Raw genomic sequence first — 21,553 nt, forward strand, 5'->3', positions numbered from 1 at the left:
ATCTCCTCTGTGCTGTCAGGTAGGGACAGCCAGAGAATTTAGTTTATTTTGTCGTTGGCTTATTGGGAAAGCCTTTTTCCTACAACTCAGAGCTCGGGATCACCGATGTCTGAAGGTAAGTCAGTCCTGGGATGATTCAGAGCCTAAGTGAACAGGTAGCAAGTGTAGGCTCTTTTCAGACAGGCAGAGTTTTCAGTTTGTTGGCAGGTGTTGCTAAGCAGATGTATGGCACGTGCCATTGTCAAAGCTGTTGGGCTGTTTCACGCCCATCCCACCATGTAAATAAACTTGGAGATGCAAATCCGATGCAGCCAGTGATTTTCCATGGGGTGGAGGGAGAGAGATGATAGAGAGGGAATAAAGGACAAAGGGGAAAACCACTGAGAGCGTGGAGACAAGAACTCAACATTTTAAAAATAGTTCATTTCTCTCCGTTTGGGGGAGCAGAACAAAAATACAGGGTTAAAAACTGGAGGGAGAGGGCATTTGTTTTCCGACTTTTGCTTTTTCCAAGAAAAGAAATGCATGCACACCCCTACCACCATCTGCTCTTGCAGCCTCCCACCCAAGAGAAACCCCGGCAGAAATCCCACTGCTGGGCGCTGCGTCACCGGCTGCCTGGCACCAGGCAGGGCGCAGTGGGGAAAGCCAGCCACACTGAGCCCCCGCGATGGGCTGCCCCCACGGGCCACTGCCACCGTGCCGGGAGCTGGGAAATTCCAGGCATGACCCTTGCGAGCTGCAGAGGAGATAATCCCCTAATCCAGCTCACGTTACATTAGAAAATTAAAACTAGCCATGCTAATGGGAGAGACCCTACTCATTGCCAGCAAACCCAGATGCAACTCTATGAGGTCTGATCTCACTCTGGATGGGAAGAGAAGGAGAAAGGGGAACAGAGGGAGGTACAGCATCTCCTGATTTCTCTTTCTCCCCTTTTCCCCTTCTGCTAAAGCAGCACTTGCTGAAAGCGGCGTTGTCTCACTAGAGCCAGGAGGGGGAATGGCTCAGTTGGTGGTAAGAAGGTCATCCTTTCACACAGCTCTACCCCAGGTAAATCTAAAATTAGTTAAAAAAGAAAGAGCAGAATATATCCAGAGCAGGCAAAGCGCTTACCAAAAGCTCAGGTCAAACAAACTTTCAATCAAAAAGACAAATCCTCCCCACTACCAATTTGATTCTGCACAGTGGGATTTACAAGGGAAAGTCATGTTTGAAAGGGCTCTGTGCAGAGTTAATCATGCAAACAGTGGGGGAAAGGAGCCAGAAATCCACGCAGAAAGTAGGTTAATTTTTAAAAAGGCAACACATTTAAGAGGTTTGCAGTTTCCCCTGCGAAAACCTTGGCTCCGCCAGGTAGGAGAAGATGAGCGAAGATGAGCTAAGGAGAAGACGATCCCGCGCAGCAGGATCTGCATTTAATCAATGCTCAAGCTGAAGATTTTGAAGGGGGGAGCACAGGCAGCAGCATGGTTCCCAGCTCCATCCCAGCATCCCACCACCCCGGCTTCGCCCACGGCTGTGAGGACCCCGGGGGCTGCCGGACAGGCCTGGGGACTGCTCTGTCACACCTGAGCACATGGTTTGAACTGCCAGGAGGACACGATGGACATCATCTGAGACTGGTCCTGCTGCACCCGGGGGACTGGAGCTGACATCACAGCCTCTGCCAGGGATCCGGCCAAATTAAATCACATCCTTGTCCCAACTCTGCAGAGCCCTGAGGATGCCCTGTCCCCCCCCCAACACAGAAATCAGTATTTATCCCCAGAGTGACCACTTGCTCTGGCAGTTGCCTCCACAAAGTAGTTGTGGCCACGAGGTCCATCCTAAGCGACTGGCTTCAAGCTCTGCACAGGGACTCCGCTGCTCATTCTCTGCCGGGGGAGGAGGGCAAACGAGCATTTGAGTAAATACAGTATGTTCAGGGAGGAGACGGGAGAGTATCTGGTGGTGAGCTCATCTTACATTTGCTGTCACACACACTCCTCCTCTGCCCTTCCCACTCGCTTTAGCCCCTTGCTGCTGCCGCCAACGGGAGTTCAAACACAACCTCCGCAGGGCACGGGGGCTTCTGTGCTGCTGTCTGCAGGGCTTTGTGCAGGCAAACGAGATGGCAGCATGAAAACAGAGCCCATTTCACCCCTCTGCACCCCCCTAGAAACCCCGACAAGAGCTTTGTGGGCTCTGGCTTTATTTTGGCACACTATGCACGGCGGGCTTGCTCTTGGGTCATCTGGGGTGAGCTCTCTGGGCAGCCTGCGTGTGTGCTCCAGGTGGGTACGGTACATGAGCCCAGAGCCAAAGAGTTATTCTGGGGTTATAGTCAGCGAGCAGGGGAACGGCTTCAGGGAGAGAAGCACACCGGAACAAAAAAACAGCACAGAAGAATGGGGAACAGCTACTCTCCACAAGGACTGGAGGAGGAATACCCTGTTAGTGCTTAGATGCAGAAATAATGCCTTTTCTGGCAGCTGCAGACTACAAAAGCCGGAACTCCCAGGTCTTTGCTTACACAATCAGCAAGGACACCCTGCAGCACACTCCACAGGGACAGCACGGTTTGGTGCAAAAAGTCAGCTACCACCAAAGCTCACAGAAAAGATCCTCTGGAGACACAGACCAAGCGTACATTTGCTCACACAAAACAGAAGGTTTCCCTTCAACAGAAGTTGTTTACGTACTGCATCTTTCTCGGGGTTGCAGACTTTCACCCAAAGGATGTGATCCAGCAGCCAGTCAATGGGTTTGTCCTTATAGAACATCAGGATGAACTCCACGATCAAGCTCAGATCCAGAGACTTGAACATTTTTCCTACAGCACAAAGAAAGAGAGAAGAGAGAGCAGCTACGGTACGAAATGGTCAAGAATCAGAGCTGGGAAGAAAAACTTGGGAGACTGGGCTGTGGAGGTTGGATGTGTGCATCTCTCTACGTAAAGGAAATAGCGTGCAGCTCTGTTTTATGTACCAGTACTGCCGGCATTGCTAATACAGTTCCGGATTTAATATTCATCGCAGAACTAGAAAGCATTAGTGTCTCACAGGTCACAACAGTATCAAAAGGTCTAAAACTCTTCCATTCAGTAGGGAGAAATAAGGACGAAAAACATTCAGCCAGCTGCAGGACAGACCATTTCCTGCCCCCAAAACTACAAGTTTTAAGCCAGTCAAACCAGTATCCAAAACAACAGATCAAGCTGCTACTGCAACCATGTACTGCTGTTCCCAAAATAGTTCTGTGCTGATGTAAACTTCCTTTTTCACACTCTTAGGCAACGCCAGATCCCATCCAGCCTAAAAGCTACTGGTCACATCTAAGCTGTTTGGCTGTCGGCTGGGCCACCGACCAGGTTTATTTTTATTAAAAGTGAGTATCAGCAGTACCAGCTGTGAGGAACTTTCTCCCCTGTGCAAACACAGGGGTCATTGCAAAAACAGGGAGGGCTCAAGTCTGAGTATTTTACCATCTTATGGGGACAACTCATCGGACCACGAGCATAAGTGTTTGCAAGAACCAGCGGGCACTTGTGCCCATGCCAGACAGGACTGGGGTAAGCGGGGGAGAACATTACCAATAAACCCCAGCTGAGAAAACTCCAGGATCATCCACTCCTCGGAGGGCTGCTGCAAGGCAAAGTTCTTCATCGTGCTGAGATAGTTTGGTTTGGCCACAATATCATCCTCCAGCTGCAAGAGGAAAGGACACTCAGTGCCAATGATCCATCCAGGTTCCACTAAGAGCCTCTCTGTGCAGAGCAATCACGCCGTAGACCGGAGGAAAGCTTTGGCACAGACCTAGTTTATTTCGGAATATGCTCCAAGCAGATTTTTCTCACCCAATCTAACAGGTAAACGAAACAAGGATTCCTGCCCTCCCTAGGCAGGAGGTCTCCAAGTCTAAAGCATCTTAGAAACCCAGCTTTTGAACCTATCTGGTTAAAACTTGCTCCCACTCTGCTGCATCACACAACTGGACGTGCTTTTTGCCCACTCTCAGCTGGGTACGAGCCACAGTGAACTCACAGGTACACCCATCTCCCCTCCACCCCCAGCACCAAACCCACCTGCACGTAATATATGCCTTTGGACTGGGCATACATCATTAAAAAGCAGTAGTCAAGGTTCTGCTTTGTCCTCCACCTGCAAAAGAAACACGATGGGAGCACGGATCTCTCCTGGGATACCGGGCTGCACAGGGGAGCCAGCCAAGGCTGGGTTTAAGCCGGGAAGGTGACACAGTTTTTGGAGGAGGGGATGGCATATGACCTCTCCCTTTTGGTCTCCAACTGGTCAGCTAAGAGTTACTGGAAAACTCAGGGACTTCCAAAATGAACATAACCAGGGTCAAAATGACCCCCTCGCTCGGTGACAGAAACACTGCAGTACAAGGCAAGCCCTGCAAAGCTGGCACCAGTTCATACCCCCCGCCCCCCAAGTCTTTCCAGCTTTTGGATAAAGCAAGTTTAAGGGCCTCACCTGGCCCTGCAGAAGAGTTTTCCCTGCTGGAGTCAGTGGGAAAGTGCTGCAGCTACTTAATTCAGGGCTTGGTTGCTTTTAAGCTCATTGATTCTTACCTGACTCTCTCCTTGGGGTCCCCAAAGGATTCCCGCAGGTGGGAGAAATCAGGATAGAAATGCGGAGACGGGGAAATTACCTCCAGGAGACCTGAGTGTATTTCCTTTGGGAATCTGAGGGACAAAAGCAGCAGAAAACAAATACCTCCATGTCTGAGACATCATTTCATAGACCAAATCACTAGGTAAACACAGAGCCGCAGAACCAAACAAAAAATACAGCGTCTAAGATAAAACTTCCCCAGTAGCTAGTACGCTTCTAGGCCTCACCGAAGGACATCAGCAGGGACTGCCACGGAGTTTTAAAGCTGCTCTCTCCCTCCCATGGTCTCTAATAGCCCCACATTCGTGTGCTCCCCCCAACCCCAGCATCCCTCCTCCCTCCCGCACGCACACATGGGTCAGCTTTAAGGACCAGCCGCGAGCACCATGTACACTCTACAGGATTAAACGGACCTGCAGACTGGTGCACCAAAGAAAGGACTTGCTGGTATTACCGGCATTTAGAGATTTCCCAAATGCATCAGTAATTAAAAGCCATTTTGCAGAGATTATGTTATGCATTTCTGATAAGTTACTTAAAACACTGCTGTGCGGTAGTTAGGACAGCCAGCAGGAATTCCACCTAGTTCCCTTATGCTGATAAAATCAGCATCTATTTTCCCTATGATGCTGTTAAGAACCCTTTAAAGAGTCAAACTCAAAAAAAATGTCACCCATCTGAAAAATAGGTACCTACAACAGCCTTGCAAGCAATACCCAGAGATTACTGTAACTGTGAGAGATAAGCCGGAAAACCAGTTATTTTTATACTGCCTTTTTGAGAACATTTGGTGCAAGGCTGACTTCCTTTGTTTTTGTAGAGCCTGGAGGACAGGAGATGGGGCAGAGGGAGACAAAGCAGCGAGACTGCCAAAAACTTCTCACTTATTTTTCCCTTCCTTATTCCCTCCTTGGGACTGGCAAGATTTTCAGCTAACATTTTCAAATCTTCCCTTCCTCAGGCAGCAGTGAAACAGAAGCTTCTCACTGAGCTGATAAAACCTGTACCAAAGCAGCAACGGCTTTCTCCCTCCTGCGATATGAGCTCAGCCTGCCCGGGCCCCACACCACCTCAATTCAATTTGGAAGACAAATAATTTCAGTGAATCAGGGAAGGGCAGGAGGCACTGGAGAGGGGGACAGCAAGAAATCAAATCATTAAGTCAATTAAAGTTTCAGGCCTTCTATGCAGAACCACTCTCTGCAGCAGCGCCCAGTAATTTCATCAGGATCCATCGGACAATCAGTCCATTATCCCCCGATAAGTGCGTCCTCCTGCCAGCAGGCAGAAGGAGGAAAGCTCTGCCAGCTCCTGCACAGCAAGATGGAGGGCTCTGTTTCAGCTCTTCTGCAAGTGCCCGGGAACACAACCCTCCCCGCGCACATCCCAGCCCCTCTCCCACCATTGGCTCGGGACGTGGGGCGCCGGGAGGATGTGCTGCCCTTTTGCATCTCCTTCTTATGGCGACTGCGATCCTTTGGAAACATGCAATCGCAGGAGCTGGACGGGAGTCACAGCCTCTTCTCTCACCACCTTTTTCTTTTGCCTCCGAGCTCTGATGCTGTTAACGCCTGGACCGGCTCACGGTTAATAATCCGTCACTGGCTTCTGCTTAAACTGCCACAGGTGAAGCTGCAAAAGCCACTAAAACTCCAGGACATAAATAGCAGCTAGCATAAGAGACAAATGTAACTAGCGCCTAGAACAAGGCAAAAACAAACAGGCTGGAGTGGGAAGAAAAATGGATCATGGATTTTAAAGCAAAATAAGGCAGGAGCATTTGGGCGTGCTTACCACACTGCCCAGTTGCTCTGACTCCGCAGAGCAGGTAGAGGGCTGCACTAGACACAGAAAAAATTGCCAGGATCACTGGAAATGTAAATAATCCATCTTCTCACAATGCCACAGGACAGAAGGAGCAAAATGAACCAGCATGACCATGTGTGTTAAATACTGCGAGCACAAAGCAGCCTACTGGAAGCTACATACGGGATGGATTTTAGAACAAGCAGAAAGTGGAAGCGGCAATAGCAAAGGCAGCCCAGAGTTTAAGAACAGAAAAGAACCCAAACAACAAAAAAAAAAAAACAAAAAAAAGGGAAGCAGAAAAGTGTGTATTTTCTCCTAAATGAAGCTGTTCCCTGGCCTTGCTACAGGCACAGACCGTACCGCCGTAGTCATTTGGAAGTGCTTACAAGTTTTTGATATTTTCTGCCACTCCAGCTGTGTACTGCAGATCTGTCTGAAAACAAAAGATAAGCAGTGTTAGATCCTTCAGCTTCAGCCTGTGCCCCCTGTGGCTCAGAAATCACCTTGAACGCACAGCCGGGGTACTGTCACCACCTCTGTACCATCTTCATGTCTCCTTTTATCCAGTTTAACTGCTCTCCCCATGCTAATGGACTCCTAGGAACCCTCCTTTGTGGCCAGTGTTAACCAAAGGCATCACACACCAAAATCCACCCCAAAGGACTCAAGACCCTGTCCATCTTCCCCACATGCTCTCCTGGCACTTCTGCCCCTGCCGGTGCCAAGCATTTGCACAAAGTGTTAACTTCTGGGATATTTATTTTTTTCTCTATACATGCTGGCTTTCATCCAAGTGAATGCTCTTGGCAGAAAAGGATCTCCATCCCTTTTGTGAGAAAGAGGGGTCTATTTATAAGCATGCATTTTTCATTTCAGGTTTGTTTTGATGCTTTTCTTCCTAAAAAACCAGTTTGTTCCCACAATCAACCTGGCAACCTGTAACAGTTGGAGGCAAAGGTCAGCAGCGCCACATGCCGCTATCTGTGGGCGAGATAAGTGCAAACACAGGGACAGTCACCAGACAGAAACCATCTGCACAGTGACCGGGAAAACAAAATCCAAGAACAAAGGGCAGGAGACCCAGGAGCAAAAACCGTGCCTGTTTCCTGGTGGTGGCATTGTTTTGGGCGGTTGTACGGATCATGGGACTTCGTGTCCCGGGCGGATCTGCAGACACAGCATCGCAGAAGCCGGGACCGGCTGCCGCTGTGCTCGGTGCCGGGCAGAGGTGAGAAGTGAGACGCCAGGAATGTGTGTCACAAGCTGAGGACAGCACTTCCATGCTGGGGCGGTGACAAGGGAGGGTTTTCTCAAAAGGAAAAAGGTCCCTTTCCCAAACAGGGCTCAGGCTCCTGGTGCTGGACTGATTTCTTACCCCAGCGCTGCCAAGAAAACAGCAACGGGCAAAACAAGGGCAAGAAAGATGCTCCTGGCTTTGGGAGCAAACGTGCAGCTCCACTCCAAGCGCCCGGCTGCCACCGAAACGGTGGGTTGGTGACAGCCGCGCCGGCCAGCTCTCCCCGGGGCTCCCCTCCGCCAGCTCTCCCGGACAGCCCAGCCGCCGTGGATGACACCCACAGCGGTTAGCGGTGGCATTTGGAAATGAGAAGTCTCCATCCCAAAAAGGACGTTCAGTTGCTCCACTCGTCGTCCTGAGTCTCCAAGTTACCCAGCGTCTGCTCCAGGTTCATACCACCCTCTCCGCTATTTATCCCGTGCCTGAGGAGCCCTAACAAGCAACACCAAGTGCAGGGACATCAAGAAATGCTTTGGGAAGAGGCAGAGCAGGCACAGCGGTGGCTGACGCTTGCAAGGAAGGAGGACGTTGTGTAGCTACAAGAGCAAGCTTGGCAAGAGAGGACAGTGACAGCGGTGGTGATCTGCAACAACTACCATCGCTGTTACTGGGCTATGGTGCGTGTGCTCCTGCACTTCACGGTATCAGAATTAATATATTCGTTGTTCACTTCCCTCATCACAGGTACACGTGGAAAGTCAGGAGCTGCCATCACAGCATGCACCCTATTTTCAAGTCAACGGAAGAAAATATTACTGCAGTCTAAACCAGGAGATATTTTTGGTCAAGTTGCTTAAAACCTCTCATGCTTTAACTCACCCGCTGTGAAAACAGCCATCAAACCTGTCCTGGCTCAAAGCAAAATGACAGCCAAGACCAAACCTCATTCCCGGGCACTTTGGGCTACACACCCATCTGAGCACACCTTCCCCTTGTACAAAATACCAGCCAGAGACCCGACAGCCAAATGCTACTCAAAATGTCAAATTATGGGTAAACAGGCAACAAACCCAGACATTTATCTTTGTTCCGCTCCCAGTAACACGCTACTGAGGTTTATCTTTCTCACCGGATTTCTGGAAATGAAGACAAATGCACTTCAAGCTCAAGAAAATAATCCCGAGGGGAAAGCCATGGAGAAAAATAACCATCTAAACCCATAGATAAAAGCAGCTCTTGCGGATTAATGTATCAAGGCTTTTTAGCCCTTGGATTCAGCAACTGATTCCAGGCTCCAGACACCAGTATGAAGAGGCATATTAGTCTCAGCCCCAAATCAGCAGGCTCTTGGGTGTCCAGAGGGGTTTAGTGCTGTCTTACAGATATGCGGAGAAACGAAGCTGCTTCAGGAGCAGGTCTGAGAGCTCCCCTAGACATGGCCATGGGGCTGCTCCAGCACATTTTGGGAATAACCACTCAAGCACCCTGCAAGAGCCATCACGATTTAGATCAGAAAGATAAATGCACGTGCCACACTGGCAGCTGCTAACACAACATGTTTGCCCGCTCGCATCCTGACCCTCTCTGGCCCAACTGGTGTTTGATTTTGGGCAGGACGCATCTAATGAGGTGGGTGTTGGTCTCTTTTCCCAAGTAACAAGTGATAGGATGAGAAGAAACGGTCTCAAGTTGTGCCAGGGGAGGTTTAGATTGGATATTAGGAAAAATTTCTTCACTGAAAGGGTTTTCAAGCATTGGAACAGGCTGCCCAGGGAAGTGGTTGAGCCACCATCCCTGGAGGTATTGAAAAGACTGAGGGACATGGTTTAGTGGTGGCCTTGGCAGTGTTAGGTTTATGGTTGGACTCGATGATCTTAAAGGTTTTTTCCAACCTAAATTATTCTATAATGATCCTGGTCGGATGGCAGCCCAAGGCTGGGCTTATCTGCCCCGGCAAGCGGCAGAGCGGACCTCCAGGTGGGCAGCCGTCCTGTTTGGCACCAAGTTCGGCAGACAGCGGGATGGACTGGGGGCCAGGGAAACAGGGTAAACAGGCAAAGCTCTGTCTTACCTCAGCGATGAGGACGACGATGACGGAGTCCTCCTTCTCCTGCTGAGTGAGCTCTGAGATGAGGGAGTTGAGGGTGTCGGTGAGGTAGGAATGCACCTCCCGCTTCACGCTGGGGATTCCCATCACGACGGACACTGCCCAGGGCCACGGAGAGATTTTAGAGAGGGGGGTGTGCTGGGACAAGACACTTTGCTCCGCTCCCATGACCGCCTCATGGTTCACCTGCTCGGTGCCACGCTCCGTCATTAAAAAACCAGCAGCGATCAGCAGGTTGGCGGGTTCCTGGGCTACGTAGGGTTCCCATACTCCTGTCCCCCAGCCCAGTACCAACCAGCAGCACCCCAGTGTGCCAGGCTGGCAGGGCACCCATGGCAGTCAGAGAGACTCTTTCTTTTCTCCCTGAAAGACTGATGTCTAAGGCAACAGCCCAAAACCCTCCCCCTCCTAAGGGCCTTTTCAGCCTGTGAACGGCAACTCCAAGACCACTCTTGTTCTCCAAACACCTCCCATGGCCAGAAACACCTCAGTTTAGGAGGGGCAAGTCAGCTCTTTGGCTTTGTGTTGGGATTTGGGAGCAGGGAGGAATCGTCTAGTAACCAAAGTCCTATAGCAGATGGGATTTGTCTCCTAAGATGGGTTAGAGTCTCCATGAAGCGCCCTGCAAACTATGCTTTCATCTGACCACCTTCCAGGCAAAGTCTAGAGCACTCTGGAGACGGAAAGCAGCAAAAAACATCTGGCAGAAGCATCGAGAACATTTTAGTGCCAGTCAAGAGCACAGACAGCACTCCCCTGTAGACTCGCAGACGTGACATGGCTTACCCACCCCGCGTGTCACGATACCAAGGAAGCTTGCATGATGCATGCAGCCGTTCCTCTAGTCCTGCTCATATCCATACCACAGCCAAGCCCGGAGGAAAGGGGAGGGACAGGCACCAAGGTGAGGAAGAGCACCAGAAGCCGCACTAATTCCCATTTACCTCCAGTGCGCCCCTGTCCCACATGCACGGCTGGCTGCAGACTGTTCTCCTTTGACAGCAAATGTGGCAAATGATGGAAGATGGTGGGAAGGTGCAGCACATTCTTGTTGGTGATATTCCACAGTTTTAACTTGGTTTCGTCTTAAAAAGGAAAAGGGAATAAATTGCAAGGCACGGTAGGTAGGAAGAGACTGCAAGGCAAAAAGCCTTTTTAGAGCAGCCTGGCCACCCGAGACTACTGCTGGGTTATAAAAAATCAGGCCAACCTTTAACATGCTACCACAAACCCAATTAAAGTTCAGCAGGAGCCATGAGGGCCTTAAAGAAGTCCCAAAATATTTGGGAAGGAGCGGGGAGAATGAAGATCAAATGAAGGTCAAATCGGATCTTTCTGTAGAGATCCAATTTTCTTCAACTGAGCAACTTAAAAAAAAAAAAGAACAAATAAATTGGCAAGGGGTGCTCAGCCAGTCTAACTCCTTCCTCTCCCCTCTCTTTGGATACCCATTTTCCATATGGATTCAACACAGCCATAGGAAACAGCATATATGACTTGCAAGAAAAAAAAACCCCAAACTTGTAAGCAAGCAAATTGGCAAACATCCTCGGCAGGGGCAAATCTCAATGTTTAATGATGCATATGCACCTCCGATTAAAGAGGAGTTTAAGAGTTCCCAAGTTCCTCTGAACTCCACAATTTGCTCGCGCCAGGGGAGAGAAGAGCACATCCTGTCCGCAGCCCTGCACACACGCACACTCATGCACACCTCTCTACCTCCTCATTAGTAACTGCTTCAAAACAGCCCGAGATCCTCAACTTCTCTGTTTATTCACCAGATAAGCTGCTCCAGGTCCGGTTTATATCCCGCAGGGCCTGTTTCTCCGAGATCGCTCTCTTGATCTCCTCCAGGACCAAGTTGAGCTCCTTCGAGCGCTTCAGGCTCTCCTGCTCGGCTGCGTGCAGTCGGTCCCGGAGGGCGAGAAACTCCCGCTGGTAGATGTCCACAACGTCACCTGCAGATGGAAAAGAGAGAGAAACTTTCTCCTCTGAGCCCTGAAGGGTTCCAAGCCACAAAAGCAATGCCCATCATTCATACCTCCCCTACCTCCACAATCCTTAAAACATGGATTTAGGGAGCTGTGGTCCAGCACGCACCCATTGGTGAGAGGGTTGGAAAGAGGGCAGTTTAAGTTGCAGATCTACAATTAAAAGCTGCTCCCATTTTTCTCTTTAACTTGGGTTTCTGGGTCTTATAGAAATACAACCTGGTTGTCTGTGACCAAAGCATGCAGCAAAAACAAGTTGCGTGGTAGTTCTTCTTCACTGTATACTTGGAAAAAGGGAGTCAGCTGCTGGCATTAATTTTACAAGCATCATTCTGCATCTCTCTGTAGCTCCAGAAATTTGGGTGTGTGAGTTGGCGACTGCTGGAGTGAGCAGCAGAGGACTGGAGTCAAGTGAAAAAGAACTGAGAGCACTGGTGGTGATGGCCTGTTAAAGCCATGACAAACCCAAGGAATATCAATATTTTTAATTGCCTTGCTCCTTGCTTTGGTTTCCTTATGGCACACAAAGGAAAGTTTTAAGAGCACATGTCAAAGGGCGTTCAAGTGGGTAATTCAGGAAAATCCTTGGACAGCATCTCGAAGGCCTTCTCCAGATGGCATGGGGCATCTCCCGGATGACCCTGAGTGACAGAAAGCAAGATGCTGCCACGGGGGATGCTGCTCAGCAGTGAGACAAGGGAAGGGACAGCACCTCCTCCAGCTTTGGAAGACAGTCCCAAATTCTAATGGCCAAAAGGGATTTTGGGAATCTAACCGCTCTGAAACACGGCAGGATAAAGAATATCACATGGCAATAGCTGCCTGGATGCTTATATAAATCCAAGTGTTTGGATACGCACCTTAAGGATAAATGTAATATATAAAAAAGAAACTTTTGATAGGGTAATAAAGCTTTTTATTTTGAAACAACATCTTATCACCATGCCCTTTTTAAGCAATAAAACTATCGAGAGCCTTCAGCCAGAACTAACTATACAATAGCTGGGAGTGGAATCAGTTAGCCATTAATGAACTTTCCCCGGCCATTATCTACTCCATTATTAACGAAACTACTCATTAAAAATATACTTTTATCTGTGGTCACTCATGTGTTTTCAGTAAGGCTATAACTCACAGGACTACACCCAAAACAGATTTATGCACTGAATAGTAGACCTTTAACCCAAACACGACCAGGAGAGGTAGTGACCAAAAATACTGCACTGGAACTTCTCAACACAGGGCTAAATATAAATCAGAGCCATTGAAAAAAGATACACTGACTGCATCGACGACTTCTATTTTGGGGTCCATAAAGAAAAAGAAGAAGGAATTTTGACAATCAGACATACCCAGCTCCAAAGCACAGAGTTTCCAAGACAACAGCACTTCCCAGTCCAGCTCCAGGTAATGCCTAGGAAGCGCTCCCAGTTTTGCCCAGGAAAAATTTCCTCCATGGGGCCTCTTCCTCCCCCAAAAAACCTTCTTAAAGACCCACTGCTTCAACACAAGGGATTCCCTCAAGGCAGTCTGGCTCCTATTAACCTTTCGGCATTATTTTCAAAGCCACTGGCACATGGGGAGAGAGCAGAGGAAGTTACACCCATTTGATTACTACGTCCATCTGACAACACGTTATTCAGAGAAAGTCGAGGGATAGATATAAACAAGACCAGTCCTTCCTTTTTCCTGTGCGGTGCTGCTCGCTTTCCACTCCCATTGAGAAAACATTTAAAAATTTGCAGAAAAAGAGGTTAACACCCAGCTTTGGGAGCTGCCACAGGAATTCACAGGAGGATGTCAGGCTTTAAATTGACTCCACGATGAGCTAGACCTTCACCTGCTGGTACCTCTCAGACATAAGAATATACCTTTCAGCTTCCCAGTACTCCAGATTATAGGTTCTCCTACTTGTATCTTTTACTGGCTGCATCTGTGAACGCCAGCAAGGAACAAGTCTCACTTTCTGTTTTTGCACAACACAATGGCAGGAACCGTGCTTGTGTAAGGCTGGAAGCATTTAGCTCTCGGCATACCGGGGGGTTACCATCCCGTGGATGCTATCAAAGCCAAATCACAGCTAAAGGCTGCCATTAGATCTTGTTCTGCAATACCTGGAGCAGAGTAAAGGCAAGGCTTTGCACTTAATGGCTTTTTCCAGAGCACTGCACTTCATTTGTGTCAGATTTAGAAGGGAAATGTCACTGATTATTCAGTCACTAATGACCTGCCCGCCGAAGCCAAGAGCTGTACTTTTCATTAGACTGCAATGGTGATGTGCAGTCAACCATTTGCTGCTTTTCTGGCTAATGGTTGGAAGTGAAATTGTATTTGTTTCCAGTGCTCTTGTCCTATGATGTCTTCGTAGTCTTTCCATTCTTTAATTAAAATTTCATGAAATTTAAAAGCTGATCAATTGTGACCGGTTCTGGTGACAGCTTGAACAGTCTGAGACAAAGCCCAAGATGGGTGTACAGTTTTCCACGAATTTCCAGTAATGCCATTTTGCATTCGTTGGTCTGCAATGACACGTGGATGCAGATCTGCCGTCCTCACAAAAACCCTCAGCTGCTCAGCCAGCGAGGGCTCTGAAAAGCCATGGAGGGCAGCAGGGGATAAGGGGGGTGAAATTGGCTCCCATCTCTCCAAGCAAGGTTGGACACAGAAGTGATTTGCTGCTAATTAGGCTGAACAAATTCTTCAGCTAGTGTCAGTTCAGCACAGACCCTTTACTTACCTTCCAAAGCAGCAGCACTCCCTATCTGCATATTTAATGTATTCCCTCCCAGCACAAGATAGCAGAGCTCTTAAAATATCCCCAGACTCAAGCATTGCAGGACAAAAACTCCTAGCTATAACTATACTAAAAAAAAAAGACTCAGCATACTTTTTCTTGAGAGATAACACATTGCTTTGGGCTTAAAATACACCGGTTTAATAAAGAAAGTCGGTGTTAGGGGACGGTCCGCAGGACAGACCTGGGAGACCAAAAACCTCTCAGGCTTGCAGCACACATTGCGCATGCCCAGCACCCTGCAAATAACCCATTTCTCACCTTGCCATGCCTAATATTTGCACTCAACGGTCTTTCGCAAGCTGTCTTTAGAAACAGGCTGGCTGCGAGGCTCCAAGCGTGCATCGAGCCGCTTCAGACAAGCCGGCTCTCTGCAGGCCAGAGAAGGCAGCGCTGGGCACAGCTGAGCACCGGCCGCCATCTGTCCATCCCGGCGCTCACCGGAGCAGATCTGGGGGGGGTCCATCCCTGGAGGGGGGAGCAGCCTGCGGCGGAGGGACAGCGGCCGTAGGAAGCGTCGATCTGGGTGAGCATCATTCACCGGCCAACGGCTCTCCCAGCTCTGCTCCCTTCTCTCGCCCCGGCTGTGTCCAGCCGCAGCTGCCAAGCTTCATTTTTTTTTAGCTGGGGGCCTCCAGCTGAGATCCCTGAGCTGGGTTTGCCGAGTAACGGCGCGAACCGCTGGTGAAGCAGCTGGCAGGGACGGCTGGACTGGGCTCCTCTCCCAGCAGCCAGCACGCAGCGGCGTGCAGTGGATGGGCACACGCTGGCGGGGCTCACGGGCAGCTCCCCAGGAGCCTTACGTGGGCTCTGCAGAGCTGATCTCCTGCAGCCTTCCCAAAGGTTTTCATCCACCCAAGGCAGCATCTGTTTAATAAAAAGTATTTCTCTGTGATGGAGAATTCTGTGGCTTCGATCTGATTTAAGTGACTATCAAGTGCAAACCATGTTTGCTAGCAGAGGCGAGGGCTGGGACATCTGCATCCACCCTGCTTATCCATTTTCAGGTTTTGAGTGAAAGCAAAATACCTATCTGATCCTAATCCAGCAGACGGGCACAAAAATCAGACCAATGCTCATAAAACCCCCACCTTGAAACCTCACACGGTCATCCATATATATCTCTCTCTATATATACAGTCAGGAATGTTACAATTCTGTATTCTGCATTAGTCTTTCAAATCACACTCCAACCTCCCAGGGAGCCTGCAGTGCATTTTAAACATGTCTGTATTTCAGGACCAATTACTTTTGGTTTTGTTCTCCACAGATAACCTCTCCCAGCAGAGCAGACCCGTGGCCAAAGCCAGAGATTTCCCTCCAATTCAATCTTTTCAAAAGCAAATGCAGAGTCTTTGCTAGCTGGATTTGCTTCTCATTAGGAAGACTTTCAAGAGACTTTGTTTAAAAACTAAAAACAAACCCCAAACCTCTAAACCGTTTATCTTTATAAAATCTTCGCTTAAAGAGCACAACTGCACCTTTTGACCTGTCTGCCTCAAGAGTTCCCAGGGCCAAAATAGCCGAAATAAAGTGTAGTCCCCAGTTCACAACACAAATGGAGTTGGAGCAGAAAACCAAACTGTCTACAGAAAACTTCTCTGCAATAACTATGCTCCTTTGTTTTATTTAAAGCACCCCTTTAATTAATAACCGCTCACCCTCTAGGACTTGCAAGGGCCTGGGGGGACTCCAGAGCACACAAACAACCCCCTCCCTCTGCTACAGCATCCATGTTATCCAAAAACGCAACCAGTGAAGCACAGGGAACCAAGCTGGCGAACCATCCCACCCCAGCTCGCCACCATCCCCGTCCCGGCCAGGCGCCTGAGCTGCCCACGCCTGGCTTCGTCCCCAGCCCTTTACAGGCGCTTTTGGACTTAGATGATGATTAAGGATTTTTTTTTTTTTTACGTTTTGATGTTTAATGATTTATATAATGCTGGCACCGCTCCACACATTACACTCTAGATTGCCCTGATTGAATCGCAACATTCATTAGGTATTTTGCTAACAGAATTTCACCAGACCATTAAAATGGATATAAGGAGTTACCACGCCATATCAGTGAACTAAATTCAGCTCCTGAGATGAGAAAAAGGTTAGTCCTGCTTTACACGGAAATCTGATGGCTAATGTAGTACACGGATGTTAGACACTTTGCACACAGGTACACAGGGATCGGCAGTAACTCCACAATAAACACTTTATACCATTACAAGCAAAATATTGCCCTTCGCTTATTTGGATGTAGAAGGAAAAAAGACCAGCTTTAGAGACTCACCATAAACAAAACCCCAAAGCATCCCCCCAAAAGCGGGAAGCGACTCTGCTGGGGTACATGGAGCTACAGGTAAGTTGTGACAGTGAAAATATTGTCCTAAGTAGCAGAAAGCAAAAGAGAGGATATCCAGGTTCAGCATCCAAAATTCCCCCAAAAGTCACTGCCCTTGCCAGGCAGGATGAAGATTCAGCAAGTCTTTTCCTTTACATCTAAAGAAACACTAACAGTGCTCCCGTAAGATGAGCAAGATGAGAGATATATCGTCTTCCCTTCCATAAGCCTGCGGACCATTGTTCCCAGTCTTAGACTCATCTTTAAAAATCATATATATTTTGGCAGCTTAGGATATATGCAGCCACGGTTTGCCTTAAGGAATTGAGCACCGACATGCTAAGCAACAAATCAAACACAGTCAAGGCCAGATTTCAGGGAGTGGACGTTATCTGGAAGGGTGAACCTCCCGAAAGGCTCCAGCAGTTGCAACTACCCTGCGGGGGGCTGATTCGTCCCCATAGAAAGAGCATTTCAGCAGTGCCATCACCACACAGCAAACACAGATACTTTATTCAGTAAACATTATGCGACATTCGCAGCTTCACTGTGTCCCTAACCACCTGGATGCTCAGTCAAAACAGACATTTTTCTAGCCACTGCTTATAGAAATATACCTCAAGTTTATTATGCTTCTTCAAACTTTTTTTAAAGAAAAAAAGTTTTAAAAGAAAAAAAATTTTAAAGAAACTTGCTTTCAAGTTTCTTTATTACATTATGTTATAATTTGTGGTTAACACCAGGACAGAAAGTAACATGGAAAGTAGAGTCTTTAGTACCACTAGAAAGCTCATTATTATTGGGAAACCAGCTGTAGGTGCGGGGAGCAGCAGGCAGGGCAGGGAACAGGGAAGGAAGGAGGCGGCACGTGGGTTTCCGAGCTCAAAGCAATCGGGCTGTGTTAGATGGTGCTGGCACTGCCACTGACAGGGCAAGCCCCGGAATCACCATAATCATGGAACCATAGAATGGTTTGGGTTGTTAGGCACCTTAAAGATCATCTAGTTCCAACCCCCCTGCCATGGGCAGGGACACCTTCCACTAGACCAGGTTGCTCAAAGCCCCATCCAACCCGGCCTTGAACACTCCCAGGGAAGGGGGCATAATGTCATCAAAAAATAGGAGCTATGGTTTAGTGCCTTATGTCCATCCTCTGCCCTTTACTTACACTTTGTTTCAGTTCAGTCACTGCTTATGGTGTGTGTTATCCTGAATCGGGGCCGAATAACATATTTCAAAGCCGCCACCACCCCAAAAGACATCTTGGTGCCATCGCTACGCCCCAACTTAGAGCCTGTGCTCAAGCACTATCCTGACCACAGGCAGCACTGTTCTGCAGCATTCAGGGTCTACGGCATGTCACAAAAACCGGTACGCAACCTCCATACCCAGTAAAAGGTGCTGGCTGCCCAGGTGGGCAACGGCAGCAGGAGCGATCCTTCACGGCCAGCGCCCACCCAGCCGCTCAGCCCAGTGCCGCTGAGGCTCTCGCGCTGCCCCCGGGTCGGCTGCTGGGTTTGAGCATCCCACTACACCACCGTCACACTGAGCTAACACATCACCCAGCGCAAGAGGCTTATTAAAAGTCAGCCTGTCTGAAAAAATGATACTCAAATAAAGCAAGCGCTTCCACCGGCTGCAGTCTGGGGGTGGTGGTGGTGTTGTTTTTTTTTTTTTTTTTAATATAGCCATTTAATAAGAGCCTGTGGTATATTTAACAGCATTTCAACCTTCAACAGCTCTGCGTAATGAGATAGAAATGCAATACATCTCTCCACTGACGGTCTCTACCCAGGGAGGATGGGCACCCTTAAGTCACCATTTCTGCTTTTTGCAGCAGTAGGTTTTGATCATATTCCTGTTGCATGTCTGCTCTCTGGAGTTTAATGTTGTCTCAGCACACACGTCCTTAGAAGGAGAGAGGAAAATACATATCCCCTGTGCCTTATTATTCCAAAGTAGGAGCAACTGTTTGCATTGGAGATCCAGTTCAGACAACATTCACGCGGATCCTTCCAAAAATAAGCTTTTTTTTGTTTGCTTTTAAAGTCCTAAGTAGTAAGTTTTCAGGGATGGGGCGGAGTAGATTTCCCGTTATGGGGATGGTGAACCACAACACGGATGGTGAACATTACAATTCCCCTTCCAAGGAGAAGAGCAAGTTGCAGGGGTACCTGCGCCCAGACCCAAAAACCTCCCCAGGGAGCTGCAGGAGAGATCCAGGCTCCAAAGCAAGAATGTAGAAACTCAGAAATTAGGAAAGCAAACAATGATGCCCGTCACCTATGCCTAAAACATCTTGGATCAGGGCAGAGGAGGCAACAGAAGCCGTCCGACTGCTCTCGGGCACCTGCAGAGCAGGTTTAGGAACTTTCTGCAGCCCTGCTCCATGGGTGAATCACACTGAACCATACAAAGAGCTCCGAGATCACTGCGAGTCCCCTGGGTTTTATCCTGCCACAGACAAAAGCACTGCCGGGTGAGGAAATCCCTGGTAGGTATAAACAACTATGAGCTTCTGCAAAAGGAACTAGTCCTTCTGATTTTTCCTGGGGTTTTATCAACCTGTTCAAGGGATTTAACGAGATGGAGAAATCAGATGGCAATTCATTTTGCTGCAAAACAGCTAAGGAGGAGAAGGGAAGAGGGCAAATACTGCCATTGATCTAAAGCGAAAGAAGACGGAATTAAATAGTGAATTTTCATCATAGCAAAAGGTTAACTATCAAGAGGAAGCCATATGGATTGGTACTAAACCCACCGTCTAATAGGTTTAGTGAGGATCTGGAGAAGGAGTTGGATTTGTGAAGTAGCCAAATACAGAGCTGACACAGAGGTAAGTTCGTCAAAGCCAGAAAAGAAGCAAATGACCACAAGAAAAGGCAACAGTATGGCAAATTAACACCAAAGCTGATTGATGCAAATTAATCAGAAGAGAATCAAGGTATTTTTTCACATGGTTCTTAATTAACAGTATTAACTAGGAAGAAGACCTGATCATCAGGGTGTCTTGATGCTGCTCTGCAGGCAGCAGCAATCCAGGGGAAAAAAAAAAAAAAACGGGGCTGGAGAGAGAGGCAAACAAGATGTTAGTGTGCTTAGTGAATAGGATGGGGAATAATAGTATGAAGATTATAACATTATTAAAATTATGCTGCCTAATCCCAGAATAGTTTTCACCTCATCTGAAAAAGAGTATTACTACAGACTTAAAAGGGGCTTTAAAAGAGGATGATGAGAATGATCAAAGGCCTGAAAAAAAAAACCCTGCTCTGTGAGGAAAGGAAAAAAATATATGAGATTATTCATTTTAGGATGGTCATAATAACAGGGCTCATGATGAAAAGCATATAAAATAGAGTGATATAATGAAAATATATCACAGATTTCCATTCGCCTTGTCTCAAGATATAGGACTAAGTAACCATTCAATTCAAATATTAATTTGAACTGATAAAAGGAAATGTGTTGCACAAAGAAAGTAAATTATTTCTCTGAATTCGCTGCCATGGAAAAACATTGAAACGAGGAATTTAAACAATGTTGAAGAGCTGGAAGGTGCTGCAAGCACACAGGCACCAAGAGATGGGGCTGAGACCAAGATGGGGCAAGTCATCTCCCGGCCAGTGGTCCCCAGCCTCGTCTGGGTTGGCAGTCCCTTTTTTGCCCATTATTTGGGAGAAAGACCCCAAATTTCTGTGTCTCTCCTCACAACTTAATTAGGAAAATTGCAGCTTTCTTCTTCAAAGAGAAGCTAATTCATTAGCAATCTAATTATTTACCTGTGTAGCACAAATACAGCTTTCGAAGCATTTTTCTCTCAAATGGAAAGCAAAGGCTTTGTTCTTGGTGGTTTTTTAATACTCTTTCTTTATTTGATTGGGGAATAAAAACACGCTGAAAGTGAACGAAATAAAGCATTACAGAAATCATGGGTCGTTAAACCTCGAAATAATTGCAGCTCTACAGGATTTTTAAGGGGACACATCACACAGGCAAACCTGGGTGAGGGGTGGAAAGGAAGGGGAAAAAAGGGGAATGGGAAAGGCTGGGAGCTTGCACATGTGGTCAGTCCTGACCGAGCAAACCTGTGCACGGTTTAAAAGAAGATGCGTTTGCCTAATGCACCGTCCTTCCATGGCATGGGCAAGGAAAATGCTCTCAGCCGCACCTAAGGGCAGCGGGAACAGACTCACAGCGGAAAGTGTGTTGCTGTCCTGTATTGAAAATGCACTTGCAGGAGCCTGCAGCGGCCTCGTCCGCATATCGTCAAGGTCCAGGCACATCAGTCTCAGCGCTGGCCGTGCCATGGGTTGTTTTACTTGTCACTTGTGGCCGTCAGCTTCACGCTGGATTGCAAACCTTCACACGCAGTAAAAACTCAAATTGGATTTGCTTGGCTCTCACCACTTGCAAACCTCCAGACTGGATTTCTTTGCCTTTTGCCTTGTTCTCACAACGACTACCAAAGCTAGTGAGTAAAATCTCATGAACTGAAACAACCCTGAAGAAACAGCTGATGTCTGGAGCGCGCAGGACCACATTCCCATGGGTGCTGGCAAGGCCCAACTCTGGAGCTTTAAAGAAGCAGAAAAACCTGAAGCAGAGCAAATGCCTCACAGTCTAACAGGAAACTCCTTTTTATTACAACCTAATTATGT

General features: G+C 48.0%; 1 protein-coding gene across 1 annotated transcript in view; it reads right to left on the minus strand.

The window, feature by feature from the left end:
• Positions 1-21,553, minus strand: part of MGAT4B (alpha-1,3-mannosyl-glycoprotein 4-beta-N-acetylglucosaminyltransferase B) — a 52,814-nt gene that overhangs the window by 4,701 nt on the left and 26,560 nt on the right. Inside the window, exons 2-9 of the mRNA XM_052816605.1 lie at positions 11,551-11,730; positions 10,717-10,857; positions 9,737-9,870; positions 6,815-6,861; positions 4,577-4,690; positions 4,067-4,142; positions 3,575-3,689; positions 2,685-2,815 (exon numbers count right to left, since the gene is read on the minus strand). Of these exons, the coding sequence (XP_052672565.1) occupies positions 2,685-2,815; positions 3,575-3,689; positions 4,067-4,142; positions 4,577-4,690; positions 6,815-6,861; positions 9,737-9,870; positions 10,717-10,857; positions 11,551-11,730 (938 nt within the window). The remainder of the gene's footprint in view (positions 1-2,684; positions 2,816-3,574; positions 3,690-4,066; positions 4,143-4,576; positions 4,691-6,814; positions 6,862-9,736; positions 9,871-10,716; positions 10,858-11,550; positions 11,731-21,553) is intronic.

This window comes from Harpia harpyja, chromosome 20, assembly GCF_026419915.1.
Source record: "Harpia harpyja isolate bHarHar1 chromosome 20, bHarHar1 primary haplotype, whole genome shotgun sequence".
Lineage (NCBI taxonomy): Eukaryota > Metazoa > Chordata > Aves > Accipitriformes > Accipitridae > Harpia > Harpia harpyja.